Source organism: Syngnathoides biaculeatus, chromosome 19 (genome assembly GCF_019802595.1).
Source record: "Syngnathoides biaculeatus isolate LvHL_M chromosome 19, ASM1980259v1, whole genome shotgun sequence".
In the NCBI taxonomy this organism is placed as follows: Eukaryota; Metazoa; Chordata; class Actinopteri; order Syngnathiformes; family Syngnathidae; genus Syngnathoides; species Syngnathoides biaculeatus.
Window position 1 is genome coordinate 5433336 of NC_084658.1, and position 19881 is coordinate 5453216.

The 19881-nt window shown below is 39.7% G+C and overlaps 1 protein-coding gene across 4 annotated transcripts in view; it reads right to left on the reverse strand.

The window, feature by feature from the left end:
• The window catches only part of ctnnd2a (catenin (cadherin-associated protein), delta 2a), a 272667-nt gene that overhangs the window by 20908 nt on the left and 231878 nt on the right, over positions 1 to 19881 (reverse strand). For all 4 annotated transcript variants that reach the window (XR_009792632.1, XM_061804648.1, XM_061804649.1 and 1 more), the window contains exons 19-22: positions 19650 to 19823; positions 17885 to 18035; positions 4714 to 4960; positions 468 to 552 (exon numbers count right to left, since the gene is read on the reverse strand). Coding sequence is in view for 3 of the 4 variants with exons in the window: in XM_061804648.1 (XP_061660632.1) it covers positions 468 to 552; positions 4714 to 4960; positions 17885 to 18035; positions 19650 to 19823 (657 nt within the window). In the remaining variant the exon portion in view is untranslated. The remainder of the gene's footprint in view (positions 1 to 467; positions 553 to 4713; positions 4961 to 17884; positions 18036 to 19649; positions 19824 to 19881) is intronic.

Consider the following 19881-nt stretch of genomic DNA (forward strand, 5'->3'; position numbering starts at 1 on the left):
ATACTTGTGTTAGCAATGAAAAAAAAAGCAGCTAATACAATCACACACACAATCCTCCACAGAAATCCTCCTCTTCATGTTTGCTTGTGTAGTTGTGTGATGTACAAATATGATTTTGTATTAACAGAGAAAAAAAAAGTTTTACTGGTAGCCAACAGCGTGACTATCACTCAGTCTCAATTGGCAAAAAGAAGTAACCTTTTGCACGTGTCGACAAAGACTCCACACATAATAGGGTGGAAATAACTCACATAACACAACATTATTGATTTTTTTCTTCCTGCAGAGTATTAATGGATCCACGAGCGGAAACCATTGATCTATAGTTTGGAGTTGCTTTTGAATGACCTCAAAGTTAGCAGACAAAGTAAATAAACTGTGCAGTGGTCATTCTTGTTTGCACAAAACCAACAATCATATTATTGATACAGTATATACAGTATGTGTTAAAGATAGCAGTGTCTTACCTTCTTGTAGAGGGAGCGCAAGTCTCTGTACTGCCACATGCTGCTGAGCACCTGAGAGGCCGCTTTAACCACCTTGGCTGAGTGTCTGGGGGAGAGATGATACATTGTTACCTCTCTACCATACTATTTCTTCTGTTAGCAATGCAAAATGTTATTTTTCATTTCTTGCCAATATCAGTTTGGGAAGTCACGTGGAAGTTGTCGGCTCTTTCAGCATAAGACGGCCATTTATATATATATATATATTTTTTTTTTTAAAGCAGAGAGTAATTCCCCTTTGAGAATCTGGAGAAGAGTTAAAAAGTCCCTCTTTCCATGCCACACTTGGGGCCCCTGCCAGGCCACTTTGTCTGCAAAATGACTCCAGAAAGCAATGGCTCTATCAAGAGGGAAGTAGAGCAGATGCTTGCAAAATTAGCACTACTCTCCAGTCATAAACATCACCTTTTGCTCAATTTCTGCCTGGAAAAGAAAACAGAAAAGTGCTTTTAACATCTACTTTGTAGTTCTACTTTTCTGGTTGGACTTAGTTGATTGGTTTGTGACATCGTCCTTTTGTTTCAAGAACGTGAACATTTTACTGTGTAGAGGATGGATTGCACTATGCTGGTAAGATAAGTGGTTCATATTGCAGTAGTCTTTCCTCCCTTTGTTGTATGATAGGAGGTATTTTTAACTTTTTAACTGGTGTGGTTAGATGGATGTAATAATGTTTTTCACTTAAATTGAGCAACTTTTAGCTACTTGTGAAATAGCTTAACACATTTTGGTAAAAGGCTACATTTTGTGATTAAGGCAAGGGAAGCACTGCTGATAAGGGGCATTTCTTCTCAGCGCACCTATCTTGAAGAAAGAAAGATGTGTGACCTATTAGGAACTCACTAAACTCGCTAAAAAATTTGCACTTTTTTTTTCCAGCCAAGGCCTCATCGCTCTTTGTAATGATGCCCTTGAGCAAAGTTTTGTGAATAGTCACTCTCTCTCTCTTTCTCTCTCTCCACACGCAGGCACACGCACGCACGCACTCACACACACACACACACACACACACACACCACACACACACACACAACACACACACACACAACACACACACACACAAATAACTCAATGCTTGAAGTCTGGTTGATGTCACCACTGGCAACCTCTGACTTGCTGGTTACCATAGCAGCAAGGTAGAAGACCCTACTCAGTCTACTAACTTATTTATTTAGAAACACAGAGAGGTTTTGAATATTGTGTGGCTATACTTATACAATGGTCACATTTCATCCATAGGTGTGTGTGTATAAAGTATTTTCTCAAATATTGACCTCTGGTCTTATAGAGACAGCATTGACTTCTTTTCATCAAAACATACAGAAGCTGCATCTCTATAGGCTATAATTAACTTTAGTTTGTTATGTGATGCATGAGCTGACTGTCTATTGCGATTGACAAATATCAAATCCACTGGAACCACCAAAGTCCAACTCCCTGAAAGTGCCACAGTTTGGAAATCTCCCTTCAATGTCAAACAACCCCAAAACCAAGATCATGTATGAGCTCAAGCAAGATGTAAGCAAATCTTGCGTTTTTATCTCAGTCAGCTTCTAAAAGCACAAAAACTCATTTGCATCATATTATTTTATCTGGGATAGGAAAATAAATTATGCGTGTCAACTTAATATTTTTTGCTACAATGCCAAGATTGCAAAATGTCTTCACTTAAAAAACAGATATTGCAAGCATTTTTTCCTCATCAACCTCACTTTTTGAAATAAATGGAATAATAGAACAATTATTTACTGGCTTCTTATTTCAAAACTAGTTCTGCATATGTTATAATACAAGACGATGATACAATTCATAGGTGTTCACTCTCAAAAGGAGAAAATACTGTCTGTAGACTCGAGTGTTACAATACATGAGACAAAAATTATTTCATAACATTTCATCATTGCAATATATGTTGTGACTGATCAATTGGGAATAACTTGACTTGTGGTATGTTTCATCCAAGCCATGTTTTGACTCGATTTGTATGAAATTCAGTAGGGACTCAACTTGACTTGCTTGTTTTTCCCAGTGATTTGGAACTTGCATAAACATTTAGGCTTGAGACTTGCCCATGTGCGATTTACTTCCACGTCTGATAAATACTTTGTCGCTTTACGGTACGTAAACAGCCGTTTATAAAGTGAAGAAAATAAGTATTTGAACACCCTGCTATATTGCAACTTCTCTCATTTAAAAATATTGGGTCTGAAATTTTCATCGTACATGCATGTGCACTGTGAGAGAGATAATCTAAAAATAAAAATCCAAAAATCACAATGTATGATTTTTTTTAACGATTTATTTGTGTGATACAGCTTCAAATAAGTATTTGAACACCTTTTTTATCAGCTAGAATTTTGACCCTTCAAAGACCTGTTAGTCCGCCTTTAAAAGCCCAACCCCACTCCATGTATTATCCTGAATCAGATGTACCTGTGCGAGGTCATGAGCTGCCTAAAGACATTTGTCCACCGCATACAATCAGTAAGACTCAAACTTGTAACATGGCCAAGACCAAAGAGCTGTTCAAAGACACCAAAGACAAAATTGTACAACTCCACACTGCTGGAAAGGGCTATGGAGAAATTGCCAAGCGGCTTGGTGAAAAAAGGTCCACAGTTGGAGCAATCATAAGAAAATGGAAGAAGCAAAACATGACGGTCAATCTCAATCGGAGTGGAGCCCCATGCAAGTTATCACCTTATGGGGTCTCAATGATCCTTAGAAAGGTGAGGAATCAGCCGAGGACTACATGGCAGGACTTGTTCAATGACCTGAAAAGAGCTGGGACCACCGTTTCCAAGGTGACTGTTGGTAATATAGTAAGAAATTGTGGTTTGAAATCATGCATGGCACGGAAGGTTCCCTTGCTTAAACCAGCACATGTCAAGGCCCGTCTCAAATGTGCCAATGACCATTTGGACGATACAGAGGAGTCAGGTAGAAAGTTTTGTGGTCAGATTAGACCAAAATGCAATTTTTTGGTCATAATTCCACTAACCATGTTTGGAGGAAGACGAATGATGAGTTCCATACCAAGAACACCATCCCTACTGTGAAGCATGGTGGTGGTAGCATCATTCTTTTGGGGGGTTGCTGCACATGGGTCAGGACGACTCCACTGTAATAAGGAGAGGATGACCGCGGCCATGATTTGTGAGATTTTGTGGAACAACCTCTTTCCCTCAGTCAAAACATTGAAGATGGGTTGTGGCTGGGTCTTTCAACTTGATAATGACCCGAAGTACACAGCCAGTAAAACCAAGGAGTGGCTCAGTAAGAAGCATATCAAGGTTCTGGCGTGGCCTAGCCAGTCTGCAGACCTAAAACCAATAGAAAATCTTTGGAGGGAGCTGAAACTCCGTGTTTCTCAGCGCCACCCCAGAAACCTGTCTTATCTAGAGAAAAATCTGCGTGGAGGAGTAGGCCAAAATCCCTCCTGCAGTGTGTGCAAAACTGGTGAACAACTACAGGAAACGTTTGACCTCTGTAATTGCAAACAAAGGCTACTGTACCAAATATTAACAGTGGTTTTCTCAGGCTTTGAAATACTTATTTGAAGTTATATCACACAAATAAATCATTAAAAAAAGCATACATTGTGATTTCTGGATTTTAGATTATCTCTCTCACAATGTACATGCACCTATGATGAAAATTTCAGACCCCTCCATGATTTCTACGTGGGAGAACAGTACAGCAGGGTGTTCAAATACTCATTTTGTTCACTGTAAAGAAGATATGTAAAATATAAGTTGGGTAATGTTTTCACTTAAAAACAGGAGAATATGCCTCTGAGGGTTTGTGTGCTCAAAAATGGGCACAAACTTGATTGTGCAAGCTGATCTACTGATGGGCACCACCAGCATAAGATTTGCCAATTGCTACACAATTCATTTTATGAAATGTGGGGGGTGAACACGCAAAGGGATGAATCACCCACACACAAACCTAAAAACAATTGTGATGGCTGATTTTCAGTCTTACAATACTGATTCCAAAAGGCAGATGCAAAACAGATGGCTGTGGTGCGGACATAATAATAAATATATTGTGGCTCGTATTTGAAACTAAACTGAACATAAATCAAATGTTAAAAATGTCACGCATTTCACTGAAATAAAGCAAAATCCTTAGTTTCTCAACAATTAAATCAGTAATTCAGTCTAACCATGCAGATTTGTACCCACGAGTGAGTAACACTCACTTGTCTCCTTTACTGCGGGCAATGCCGATCAGCTTTTCTATGCCGCCAGCGTCACGGAGGGCTTTGGCGTTCTCCATATTCTTGGTGATGACTTCATGTAGCGCACAGCAGATGGCAGTCACCGTGTCATCAGACATGGCTTTGCTGGGCGGACCTGAAGTCCCGGAGGTCCCGCTGCTAGTGGCGTTGTTGTTACTGCTGCTGCTGCCTGGTAGCCGATGGATCAAATCTCGCATGGCATACTTACCTGAAATGGGAAGAGTGAAATTTATATATACTGTATATATATATAGATACTTGAAGGTAATGCATAATTGTACACTTCAAGAGTCTCCAAATGGCTAAGGATAACACTTGTCTCCATATTATTTTACTTTTCACTTCACCTCTGCAAAAAATGAAAAAAAATTGAGTTGTGTAGGTTATTGGTCGCATTAATGGTGGAAATATTTTAGAAACAATTCATCTTATCTAGGTATACATTATCCATATATTTTGTCATTTATTCATTCATTTTCCATACTGCTTATCAACACTAGGGTCGCAGGCGTGCTGGAGCCCATCCTGGCTTTTTTCCAGGCAAGAGGAGGGTATCTCCCCCACTTATATTCTCGTTCTGTAGACTTCTATAATTCACTTAGTCAGTCTCACCATATCTCAGTTATCTTCCATGCTTCTTCTCCTGTCCTTGTCCTGTCCTATCGTCTCCCATCCTCCTTCACAAGGTGTAGCGCTACAGTCCCATGCAAAATCCACATTTAATGTTTCTTTGTAGTAGCTATGGAGTGATTTACTTTTCTCATTCTGTTTACAGTTAGCCCTTTGTCTTTGTCTCTCTCCCACCTCTAGAAAATCTCTTCTGTTTGACTTTGAGAGTCACACAACACCTCACAATCAGACCTACAGGCAATTTAGTCTTCAAAAAACCTAGCATGCATGTTTTTGCAATGTGGGAGTACCCGGAGAAAACCCACACAGGCACGGGGAGAACATGCAAAGTCCACGCAGGTGTGGCCAGATTTGAACCCAGGTCCTCGGAACTATGATGGTGTGGTAACCACTCACAGTATTTTAGTATTTTAGTGTGGATCACAGAGAATGTGTGAGTATTTAACCTCATTTCAGAAAAGTTTCAGAAATCAAAAGTACCTCAAACACTTATGACTTAATGATGCTGTATGTTCACGCACTTTGACTTTGCAATATTCCAATGGACTTAAATCAGGAAGTGCTATGAAGGAAATTTAACAAGTTAACAGATCCTTTGAGTGTCTAAGTAATAAAGCAAACGTCTTGCACAGCGAGTCGGTGCTTGGATAACTCCATAAAGCTTTGGCCTGAGAGGGCTGACTGTAAATCCTCTCACACAGCCGCATTAATGCTCATGCTTAGAATGCAATAAAAAGAGCCGCCTTGTGATATTTCAGTGAATAGGCTGGCATATGAGGAGACTGAGAAAGAAATGACATTTAAAGGATGAGCTGTTGGAGTAATTAAGGAGGTCCAGGAGATGCAGTCAGATAGGAAAAGCCATTGCACGAGGATGGAAGAGTGTTTGAGGACATGTAAATGACATGACAAGCAAAATGGAGACCAAGCGATCCGAGTTCAACCATTCAAGTAAAGCTACGTATTTGGATGTTCATTTATCATGGACGGACTCGCGTTAATGCTAATCCTCTCAAAACTGTCTCCTTAGTTTGGATGAAGAAAAATGTTGTGCATCGAAGCAATCCCCTCCCCAAAAAGGAAAAAAACCTATTATCTGTATTCAGAGTGACAATAGTGAAACAAGGTTGCAAAATATATATATGGGATGGGCGCAATAATGATGTAACTAATCGAGTGTGTCATTTGATTGACTGGGAACCTGTAAAAAGTGTAGTCTGCCTTTTGAATAAGCGGTAAAGAAAATGGATGAATGCGTGGATGTATGTTAATTCCATCCATCCACTTTCCTAGCCGCTTATCCCTACACAAGTCGGTGGAGTGCTGGAGCCAATCCCAGCTATCTTTGGGCAGGCGGCAGGGTACACCCTGAACTGGTTGTCAGCCAATCATAGGGCACACATAAACAACCATTTGCACTCACAATCACAGCTACAGGCAATATAGTCTTCAATTAACCTACGATGCATATTTTTGGGACATGGGAGGAAACTGGATGGCTTGGAGAAAACCCACACAAGCACAAGAAAAACATGCTAACTCCACACAGGAGGGTTTGATATTAACTGATCGATAAAAATATTTGTGCAAACAATTGCAATTTTGGCAAGGAGATACAATCATTCTTTATAGTTTTGTTCAAACCTTGATAGGACAGCACGTTTACTTTTAGGATGTATATTTTCAACCATATCACTGAAACATTATCTCTTGAAGACAAAAACATTACCGGTACTTATTCTTGCAGAGGACTTCATAAAATAAACGTACTACAGTACAACACAACACAATACAAACTAAATATACTCTTTAGGCTGAGTTTCAATAGGAGCTTTTCATCATTTGTGGTCAAACTGTATCCACAGTGATTGACTGGTGACCAGTTCAGGGTGTACCCTGTCTCTCGCCCAAAGTCAGCTCGGTTTTCAAACTAGTGGCTGGACACAGCGTTATGACAGAGGGGGTGAAGGGCAAATATATCAACTTACATGAAAACATTATCGTCTTAAGTTACTGTACATCCTGCTCTTGTTCTTCATATGTTTATTGATTCCAAAGGAACAATGTTTACAAGCGGGGGCGCCCCCCCAAAAAGTTTGGGAACAACTGTTATAAGGTTTAAGGTACATAAATGTAGAGAACACAAAGGCTGCGATTTCACAGTTGGTGTCACAATCGAAAACCATCCTATGTGGAGAAACAGCCATATTCAAAGGAGGAAAAAGGGCTGAGTGTTCCTTCTTAAGTGGACCCTTAAAATCTACTCTGGTTGCAATGAAATCTCACAACAAAGCACTCACATTCCTAAGAGCCAAACAACAATTATAAAATGTAATATTTGTGGAGTGACTTCTACAACAGAAGCAGAATCAGATTTAATGGCCAAGTATGCAACAACACACAAGAAATTTGTCTCCAGCAGTCCGTGTTGACCTGGTACGACATCCATCCTTATTTTTACACCTGTGTGACAAAAGGATGTTAGAAAACGACAGGGCAAGACATCTCTTCATGTGCAGAGTCATTTTTGTGGGCAGCATGAAAAGGATAAAAGCAAACATTGACTCAACTAATCTTCAGAATATAAGTCCAAGTAACCCAGTGAAGATCCAAGAATGAGAATTGGAAATACTGTATGAATATTGTAAGTTGGGAAAGTGTTCTGGAGCCATTTCTACACAAAGTGAGATTCCAAGATCATGATTTGAGTCAAATGTACAGTATATCTGTTGAGTTGGATGTGTTACTTTCCTACTAAATGTTGCAAAAAACCACGTGACTAACAACAAGGTGCGTATGCCCTCCAAGGTCTGCTGATTTTTTGAATTATTAACCTTTAGGAAGAACATGCTATTCTTTTAGGGAACGCATTGGTTCCTTCACTGTAGTTTTCAAACCTCTCTTTTATCCCTTTCAAACCATGATGATGAGACAAAATGTTTCTCCCAGACCAATTCATCACTGCGATACAAAAGATACCCTCCCAGGCTTTTGGCAAATCCATCCCTTCTGTTTACCGCTAATAACTCAAAGTGATCCGACAAAGGCTGAGAATGATGAACAATCAGAGGTTCTGGTGACACTATTAACCTTCAGAAAGAGCATGGGCAAACGCACAATTATGCAACGCTGAAGGATATCTCATTTATGTATGCACATACATGTATATAACACACATACACACACTATACAAGAATGATTAGTGCGGTAATTGGTCCAACATTATCTGACAGGATAAGCAGAGGTTAAACAGCTGTCGTCTTTTAGCCCACGAAGTTGACCTAAATTCATTTTCCCACAAATTAACTTACTCACAATGGCCTTTATTTGATGAATTTGGAAGGGATGCAGTGAATAACTCACCCACAGCATGACTAACTTAGTGGCTGGCTAATTTAGTGAGAGACTCGCCAGATAATTGACTGTGCCAATGACTGCCAATTTATTGTCCGAGTCACTGATTGAGTGAACAACTCATTAATGAAGCCACAAATGGAAGAGAGATGGTAATAACAAAAGAAGGTTATGGATTTGCTTGAGAAAAACATGGGAATGAGTGGAAATGTACAAGTGGATTTGACAGCATTTTCTGCACACTGTACCGGATGCACATTCATTACATCCCTGTGTGATTGTTTTATTTTGCACTTTTTCTTTCAAAAGTGTGTTCTTCTCAATGGAAAAAAACAAATAACTGAGGATGCCATGGTATTGCAGTATGTTATTCACGAAAATGTTGTTGACTGTCAAGTACTGTATACTTTTAGTATTTTGTAAAGCATCGTATTCAATCAAATAAAGAGTGGTACCACCATTAAATATTTTTAACGTGAAGTTTTTGGGTTTTCTGTTAGTTCAGAAGATGGCAGGTACATTCGAATCCAGGTTATTCATCACGACAGCATCCCAAGTGGTAAAGCAACATCAGCTCAAAGGCTCTTTCAGATGACCCAAATCCAACCGGTGTCCTTCAGGCAGACACGGTGATTACCAAAGCCAAAGAGAAGCTTTGTGATAAATTATTGACTAAAAGAAACGTAGGGGAAATGCTGCACTTTCCCAAAGTTGATGCAAAATTAACCAAAAATAAAAGCTTAATGTTTTGACGCCCATATTTCTCCTGGTGTTTTTCGCTAAATTTAGGGTAGGCACATGAGTTTAGCCAAGTCAGTTTTGTCATGCATGCAAGAGGCAAGTCGGGAACATCATGAAACAGTTTCACTCGTGACCTCAGAGTGCTGCTATGTTAATCACATGAAGCGAAGATGGAAGAGAAGTGAAGCCTGAAGCACAAATGTAGATGAAGATTGAAATGACAAAACCAAGACTTTCCATGAGTGAGTCACATCTTCAAAGCCCAACATGACAAAGCCAGCACCTTTACAATGGCCAAATGTTTGCCTCATGTTGGAAATGCTTCTTCCTGCATCAGGTAATAAACTTGTATTACACAGCCCAAAAATAACCTCCATCACCTGGGATACAGAGGTGCTAATATATTCCTGTTCCATTCCCTGTGCTGCTCCCTTCCAGAAAGCCGTGCTTCATCAGGACCATAATGGCTGATTTGATTTAAAGAAATCCAATTACCGCCAACAATGGAGTGATTTGATTGTTCACTGGAGGAAAAATGAGAGTGTTATTGAAGAAAAATTGGAGGTAATTGTCTCAGAAAGATGTTATGAGAGATGAGGCAACTTGATTGGTTTAGGTGTTTCGCCGAATGAGAATAAAATGTTTATTAAACACTTAGCAGTATTTCTTCATCTAAAAAAGCACTTGTGGATTATTTATGCAAATCTGTATATTTTTGCCCAATCACATGATCTAGTTGAGACTTTGCATGTAAACTGTACGTCACTTTGACAATAGGGGGCGCCATACTAAAAGTAACTGGCAAAACTGTTTTCTCCACCCTATCAGTCCTTCAGTCCATTTTACACAGCTCATGTCCTTATCAGGGTCATGAGTGAGCTGCAGCCTATTCCACCTGATTTTGGGCGAGAGGCGGGGGTACACCCTGGACTGGTTGTCAGCCAATCACATGGCACATTTAAACAAACAACCATTCATTGGCATGATCCTCTCTTTAGTTTTGTTTTGTTTTTCACTTGGCTCTTCCCGGTGGTTTTCTTTGTTTCCCAGAGGCGACACAGGGCGGAGTTCAGCAATTAGGCCCACCTGGGGGCTTACGGTAGACTTAAAGGCCCATTAATGTCACCCCAAAAATGCAAATTTGACTCACCACAGAGAAGAGTATTAAAAAGACAGACATTTGAATGAAAACAAAAGGGAATTAAAATCAGGCTTCAAATGTTCAAGAATTGTGACATTCTTTTTTTAGCTTCCAGAGGCTGTGGGTATGTGCCCGAATGCTCTGAAAACTACACCCCTTGTAGCCTTTAATTGCCAATGGAATACGTGCCTTCTCTCCCATCTTCCTACTTCCCAGTGCTGCACATTGCACACTTCCACACGCAAAAGAGAGGCCCTCAGGGGGAGCCACGCAGCCTCGGAGTCTCGGGACAATTTTCCCTCTTTTGCCTCCTTTGAAATTCAGCAGGCCGCACATCACAGTTCCAGCCCTACATGGTGCGACTTACGTCGGTCACGCATCGCAATGCACCATTGTCCCCCTGGATGAGTTTTTCTCCTCCTCCCCACCTCGTGATCGGCAAATGTGATGCTGACGGCTCTAACGCCGTTGCGCCGGACCCCTGGCGCAACTCTCACTGCTGGCGGGTTGGGGAGGGGCTGCCTGGGTAGCAGATCCCGATTGGTTCGTCATTTGTGGGGAAACGCCACAGTTGACACACAGTACTCCAAGTACCATAAAACAAATTACACTTCAGGGCAGATGTCTTTTTGGGAAATGTAGGCATAGTTTGATAGCCAACTGCACACTGTACTGTAGAAATGTGCAAAAAATCATTGCACTCCTTGTTCCCCCCTACGTTCGAGCATTTTGTTTCTGGTATTTCTCCATCATCTACTTCCGCCACGCTTCATCACTTTTCATCTGTACTTTGTAAATTGATACTCCATGCTTGTCTATAATACCTAGTTTACGAGTTTATTTAATACATAGTTTGATACACACTTCTGAAATAGTTTCTTAAAATTATGAAGAATCAATAATGTTATTCATCTACTGTATGTGATGACATTGATCATGTTTAAGATTTCTCTCAACAATAATAAAAAAAAAATACATTAGGCTGGCCGCTGAGAAGTCTAGTTTGGGTTAGGGCATGGGTGCCCAGACTTTTTTTTACCCTAAGATCTACTTTTCAAGCAGACAGCCTCTCGCGATCTCCCGACGACTGGGGAGGAGGGGCCTTGGGGGATTTGGGGGGAGGATGATGATCCCAAACCGTTTTAAGGTTGATGTTATGTTGCCTCGTATTGTTAAAATACAGAATTAGCTTTTGTGCGCTGTATTGTCTGTGCTTTCATCCTGGATCAGCCAACGTGGAATTTTAAAATTACACACCATATCATCCTGCATTTTCTGCTTTGGCTTCAGACCAGACCTTTCCCACTCGGAAAAGAGAAAATCTCGTCCATTATAAAACACTTTGATAGATTGCGTAAGTACTGTAACATTTCTAATTATGAGTGTATGTCTTTAAGGGGAGTGTAAGGTAAACCAGGAAAAGAGAGTATGGCAGAGGAGAGGTCATTGTTAGAGAAAGTTCTGTGTTCTGCCTAAAAGAAATTACTGGCTTCTTTTTATTTTTTACAATATATATATGAATTGTGCCATTGGATGTAACAGCCAGTCATCCCTCACTCATTGAATCCCATTGCAAAATGCCACAAACTGAATAGCTGTATATTATACTTTCATTTTGGATTGGATTATTTTTTTTTTGCGCGCAACACAGAATATCTGCGAGACTGCATCAGCGGCACACAATTGTGCACGCGTGCAGTTTAGAGGAACCATTGGCTGACATTTTTTTTTGTTTGTTTTTTTGGCACGCCATCCCGCAATCGACCAAGACTGAATTGTGAGCACCCCCGGGTTAGGGTTAGTATTTCTCACGCAGTTTATCTGAGGCTGTAGCAGGCATGAGCATTTCACGGAAACGATCGCTCCGTTACCGTGTCGTTACCCAGCCTGAGAAAACACGGAACCGAAAGTCCGTTTCCCAGATCTCAGGGCTTACTTTTAATAAAATTCGCCCATGTGTGGAATGTAAAACAAGTTCTCAACGAAATACAACAATCTGTATAACACAAACCTACATGAACCCCTTTATTTTTAATGATTAAAACGCCCAGCTTTGTGAGTGCGGTTTACAAACAGCACCGGTTTCCGCTTCTGCGTTACGCATGCGCAAGGTCGACTTATTCATATCCGGGTCACTCAAACGCTAGTCAAACATGTCGGTTGCTAAGCGTAAAAGACAAAATGCTCATGCCTGCTAAGGCTTTATTCTGTAGTACATGTAAAAACCGGTTCCCTAAGCATTATCAATGAGAACCGAAAAATCGTTTCCCACCGTTTCCCAGGACAAAAATCGACGGAACCGAAAGATCGGTTCCCATGCTTGCCGAAATCCTCATGCCTGCCGTAGTAAGAATGAGCAATCTGAAAAAATGGATGAATTTAAAAAGTTAGAAACCAAATAAATAATAATATATAAATCAATTTCTATAACACGCTACGCTAAGTGTTTACATTACAATGATCACTTCTACATCATTCCTAGGAAATGACAATGTCCCATCATTGGTACACTATTTTAGAACAGGCATGTGCATGATATGCATCTGTAAGCATTAGTGTATCGTCGCTGCGACAGCTGTGAAAAAAACAAAAGACATAAATGGGAAAAATAATGGTCTTCTATTACATGGCAATGAGTACATATAGCAATTAATGTATCTAATTTGTGTATTTTTAATTCTTTGGTGTGCCGTGGGATTTTTTGCTTGTAAAGTATGTGTGTTGGCTCCAAAAAGGCTGAAATTCACTGCTCTAGTCAGATCATGTGTTCAACAAAACAGCAGCATGTTTACACACAAACACGAGCGCTAGTACTAGCTTGCTAGGCAATGCAACATGTTGTTGCCTGCTTGCGAGCCATATTATATTAAATGTATGTACATATTTAACGCAAGCCTTGAAAAAAAAAACACCTCTCCTGTCCTCAACCGATCAGCGTAAATTGCTCATGATGATTGTAAAGTCTAGTATTGACACTATCATATGTATTAATTTAGCAACACCCCTTCCAATGTGTCAAAGGAAACCAGGTCACTAGAATTTCTAGAAATAACTACACTTTGTAATTGTACCAAATGAAATGTTCCATATGTGCATATTGTTCTCTACCTCTCCATCTGTTAAACATACTCTACTGATAATACATGAAGGTCTCGTGATAAAAGAGTCAGACTCAAAGGATTCCAAGCTGAACAAAGAACTCCAATAAAGACACAAACGTGTATTCTCCTAGTGTGAGTCACTGGAGGCCCACACGTCATCTTCTGACCTTCTTCTCGCGAGCTCTCAAACATTTTCTGCTCGCAAACAGAAGCATGGAAAAGTGTCAGGAAACCCCATAATGGACCTTCTGTGTATGTCCATCATGTGAAGCCCATCCTCCCTGAGTTCAAATGTTCCAGCTGCGGGTCTTTTACTTCATTAGTATTTGTCTATCACAGCTCCTGACCTCAAACACTCACACTTGCAATCAACCACTTAGCAAAATCTTAGCGGCACACTACTTGCCGTTTCCACAGTAACGTCTTGGCCACCGGTGTCATCAATGCGAGACACAATGCCCAAGAGAGAAAAGAGAGAGAAAGCTGTTATGAGCTCATGTCTGAAACGCCATTAGTAAGTGTAGGCATTGAATTAAAAAGATACAGTATGGTTGGAGGAAGAGTAATACTCATTCTGAAGACAGGAAGGTGAGCAATGGCGGGAGGATAGTGGGAGGGGAGGCTTAAGTCGACAATAGCAGTGGCGTGGCAAGGAAAGAAAGACCATAATAGCAAATTTGCTGATAGACTTGTCATTTTAAGAGACAGTTTCATTATAGTTCACATCACATATTGAACATAATCTCCAGTATTTGCACACTATTTGTATGAAATGCTTCCTGCTAAACAAGTGGAAAAAAATCCAATTAAATCGAGCTGTGAATTAATTAAGCATCTTGAATTAATACTGATTTTGAATTAATCGCTTTTCATCCAGCATTAACTTTGTTTTGGTGGCAAGCACAGCGTGTGTTCATAAAGAGCGTCGCAAATAGCTCCTCTATTTGGAACAATGTGACGACTGCTTAGCGTTCCGGCGTCATTCCCAATTCATGTGTGTCGAATTGCCATCTTCAAGTCAATAGGTTTGAATCCCACAGACGGACAGCGTCGCGTTAAATGCCTCATTTATCGTGACAGGGGCTTATAGAAAAATATACAAATCAAAAAGAAAAGAGGTGAAAACCGGTATAAAACAAATAAGGTTGAGCGATGAGATGAATGATGGTTAGTTACATCAATATGCCGCCAGATTACATTAAAGACAGTTGCAACACGCACACGTGAGCTTTGTGTTCAGGTGTCACCACTCACACGTTTTTCTTCTTATGCTCTTCATGTATAACACTCTCTCGGCCAACTGACACCCCGACAAAAAGACACCATAAGTGCTTGTGTATAAGACACTATTTAATTTTCTTTTGCTAATCGAGGGTGCATATCATACTGTATTGTATATTATGTGGATTTTATTCCTCATAATGTATTAAAAGATTTTTAGACAGTTATAATGTTTTAGGCTAAGACACATTTAACCTTAAAAAAAAAAACTTACAGCATACTCTCAAAATCTTGCAATATGGTAGATTAAGCACAATGGGTGCATGAAATAATCTCCAATGCACTGAATCCTCAATAGGTGAACCTGCTAAATTGTCATTTAAACTGAGTAACTGAATCTGTAGATGCAACTTTTAGTGTTGTTATTGCAAGTGCTGAGTGGCTTTGTTTTGTCTGGTGCAGGCACAAATGTAGATGTTTCGGGTTTACTTCAGAGACCTTGAAAATGTATTTGATAAAGCTTATGAAATACAAATGGCTATGCTATTCTTTTAGCATAACTAGAAACAATTCCGGGGTGTGTCACATGCATAACTGGAAGGAAAATTCAGCTGCAAAAGTGCGATTTTGATGTAGATGACATCAAAGAGTAGGCTCCATAGTAGTCGTTATTTAACCTCAAAGCTCTATACAGGCGCAATGGTGCAATGTCAAACTTTGCAGCCATCCTCGAACTGTAATTCAACGGTATTTGGCGAAACACTAGCAAAAATGCTCAGTAAAACATCTTAGTCACCCAAGGTTAGTTTTTGCCGTGACATACAGAAACCGGAGTTGACTGTGAGGTTTGAGTCAGTGTGTGTTAATAAAGCTTGTGTACAAAAGCCAAGCAAGATGGGGCTAGTGGTGTCTGGCCTCTACCTCTTTGCTGTCAACACTAATCATGTCACACCTTGCCGAGAGCAAACGCTCATCTCGGAACCAGCTCTTACGCTTCTCTGTTTGCTTTACTCAGATTTTGTTGTCATCTCTGTTCATCCTGTATTGTGCTGCATTCAAAACTGCTGGGAAGTATGAAATATCACAATGTTCCTGTGTGAACGCTATTGTATTTGTACAATAGCATTAAAAAATGGAGTTCAGTCTCTGCGTGGGACAAAATAGAAACTCACTGTACTTGTAAGCCAACAAAGTAACTGTTCAAAAATTTTTTGGGTGATTTGCATTAAAAAATACAAAATTCTTAATTGGTCTTCCCTTTAAACTCATGTTTATTAAGAGACTCTAGACATACTTGTTCATTCTCTTTCTGATCTGAAGAGGCTAATTAGGCAATGCAATAAAAGCTGATAAATCGCCTTCAAATACTTTAATTAATTAGGCAAAGTTTAAGGATTTCCAGAGAAGATGATATATTGTTCTCATCGTAAAAGATCAAATAGAATAGGCTCATGCAATTCTGTGACTGGTGCAAGAAGTGCTTTTTTTCCCATCCATTAATTTAAATGCAGCCTTTAGGTCTATATCGTAACAGTGAATGGCTCGGTTGGATTTGGTTCAAATGCCTTTTTAACAGCTTTAACTCCTTTATCAAAATCATAAACCTCTCATGTAGTGGACATTGATTGAACACATTCTGTTTTTACATGAAGTCCTGTATAGTATTATAGTGTGTGTGTGTGTGTGTGTGTGTGTGTGTGTGTGTGTATATATATATATATATATATATATATATATATATATATATATATAGTATAGTATTAATAGTATTATAGTAAAGGTACAAAAACTATTGTGTTGAAGCAAAACTGAGTCACTAACAAACAAAATTAAAACTTAGCATCTTTGTGAAATGCAGGCCATCTGCTACTATGTACCATCTAGATGACTGTGGTATGGGAATGTAGCACTTTGACAATGGCATTACTCTATTTTTTCTATACCACACCAACAAAGCCCGAAGAGACTCCAGAAATCATTTGGTGCAAGTGAGGGAAGCACAGTTGCTATAGAAACAACCGAGCCTACCTAAAAACTGCAATAATTAGAGATACCAGAGGCACAAAAACAAATACACACTTCCCTCTAAAAGTACTGGAACAGACCGGACAATTCCTTTATTTTTGCTATTTCCCAATCAGTTCAGTTTTATCTTAAAACAAATTTGTAGTTTGCTGCTGCCATTAGGTGTTTCGTTATTAAAGATTAATGAGCCTTTCCCAGAAGAAGGCATTCATGCCCAGGCCGTGGCATTATTTCTTTGTCCCCAAATCTTTGAAGCTCCTCTTTGTATTTTTCAGTAAATTCCAGCCTGATTTCCTTTTTGTCTCGGTTATGAGTGGGATGCATCTTTCGGTGTAGCCTCTGTACGTTTGTCTTCTTCTGCAAATGTTAGCGATTGATTCTTTCCCCCTGCCCTCTAGAGGTTGTTGCTCATGTTACTAAAAGTTATTTGGTGGCCTTTGGACTGTTCTTTCACAATTTCTGTTATCAACTGTTGCTGTTTTCCTTCATCAGCCCACTTGATTTGTGTGTTAAGTCTGTTGCTTAGAACATTAGTGGTTTCTTCATGACACTCTAAATCATTGTATTGGCTATGGCCAAAGTTAGTGCAATTTCTCTCAGCTTCACAATTATTTTTCAACTGTACAGAGCTCTGTTTTTCATTTTAGTTACACTTCTAACTAGCATAAATATACTCTTCACATAGAAAATTCTGTAACTGAGTATAGATACATATACTAATTATTATATGATATAGGTACATATTATTTATTATCAGAATATTTTTCCGAGGAGGAGTTTCGCAACCTGAATCTTTCTTTCCTAAAAACTTTTGTAAGTAGAGTTACCACTGTTTTTGCTCAACTCTAGAAATAGGTTACTAGTTCCCAAGTTCTCTTTTTAATGGGTGAGGATGAAAATAACCACTATCCAGACTCACCGATTAACTCCTTGTTCCGGATGTCCAGCGCCATATTTCTGAGAGCAGTGGCCACGGCGCACACAACTTTGTCGTTGTCGATTCGCAGTAATTCCACAAGAATGGGAAGTCCTTTCTCCTTACGGACGGCAGCCCGAATGTACACAGACCACTGTAAAGTAAGAAAAAAGTACAAAGGAATTCATATTTTTAACCAAAATCTTGATGGATTATGATTTAGGTCTCAAACTCCAGCCTTGGGGGTGAGATGTGGCCCGCCACATATTTTTATGTGGCCCGCAAAAGGAAATCGTGTGTCATCTTCCACGATTCCTGGTCAAATCTGAACAAAAATAAAACATTGTCACATGTTATGAACAATAATGTTGAAATACGGTATTTTTCTGCTATCAATCCCCTTTTTACATCCATTTATCAATAGTTGAGGAAACTATTATCCTTCTGATTTTAAAAATAGTTATGACTCAATCATAACGGCTCTCTGAGGGAAATTGGAACGACAAAATGTGGCCCTGGACAAAGCTGAGTTTGACACCACTGGATTATGAGAATGCATATCAATTAAAGCTTCACGGCATGGGTATACCATCAGCACTGATTGTGTGTTGCATTGAGGGACAGTTTTCCAGCCTTTTTACTCCTTTTCTGTCCTCAGTTTGAGCACAAGTGATCTCTGAATAAATGAGTAGGTGTAGTGAAACAGCTTTAAGAAGCAGACAAATCATGTTTGATGGGGAAATGGTATATTCGGAGGCCATATGAGAGGCTGAAGTAGCCTCATAACTGATACACTGAATGAGGAGGAAATATACGAAGTAAAGAGAAGTCTTTAGCGCTTGAAGACCACTCTATCCTCCGTCAGTAACACACTCGATACACCTAGATGAGCTTCTCAACCCTAGACATCTCAAGTAGTCCCAGTTTTTGGGTCATCTCTAGAAGAATGGATATCAGTAAAAGATAATCTGCCTTTTCAAATCTCTTGAACTTCAACCCATTATTGTCAATTCGAGAGAGCGATCTAGGGAAATAGGGGTTACATAATAATTCCAGGAGAATAAGAAAAGAAAGAAGGGCTAAGAAAGAAGCGCTTGACATTTTTTGAAAGATTTGAGTTTATTTTAGAAATAATACAACATATATTCATTGTGCACCTTTTACTTTCCCACTGCAGTTACCTCTCACATCTGACAGGTCTTGTCCACAATGGCCTACAAATCCAAGTTTCAACCAAGTAAAACAAATGTAACCTCAAGGGAATTGACAGCATTGCCATTCTCAGATTGCCCATTTTCAATCAACAATGTCCCATTTGAGCTGTGGCAGTTGAAGGTTACACTCAATTTCGGTCTTGTTGTAAGAAAAAAAAAACAAGTGTATAGCTTCAATTTTGCCCAAGGCTAACACTGCCTGATATCATCCCTTTGGACTGCATGACTCATTCATTATTGCCAACAAGCTGGTTCGATCAGGCAGCTTATGTCGAACCCTGGGTGGACTCCTGTGTGGGCTCAGACTGTCAGGCTTTACAATAAAGTGATTCCATTCCTGCTTTATGACCAGATACATAATGAGTTGTATTTCAAAGTTGAACCAGTTATTTCCTGTGTGCTAAATAATAGATGTCTGTGACTTTATTGAATTTGTGACAGCAAAATTCCATGATTTTGGCTAATATGGCGATATTAACAAGCTTTGTTTTGTCTTGTCAGTGAGTATAAATCATTGAATAGTTGGGGCAGCAATTCATACTTATCATCATTACCTTCCAGCTGCCAGCAGCCAGGTTCTGTAGGGCTCCAGCTGCTCCCTCCAGGGTGTCGGGATTGGAGCATTCAGAGAGCAGGGTGAGGTAGGGCTTGACAATGGTGGGGTGCCAGAGCATCTGAACACCTTTGGGGGGTTCCACTGTGTCTGGAAAGGGGCCAACACCATCCCACTGGCAGATAGGAGAAAGAATAGGATACAATTGTCCACAAGGGAATAGAGTGCAACAT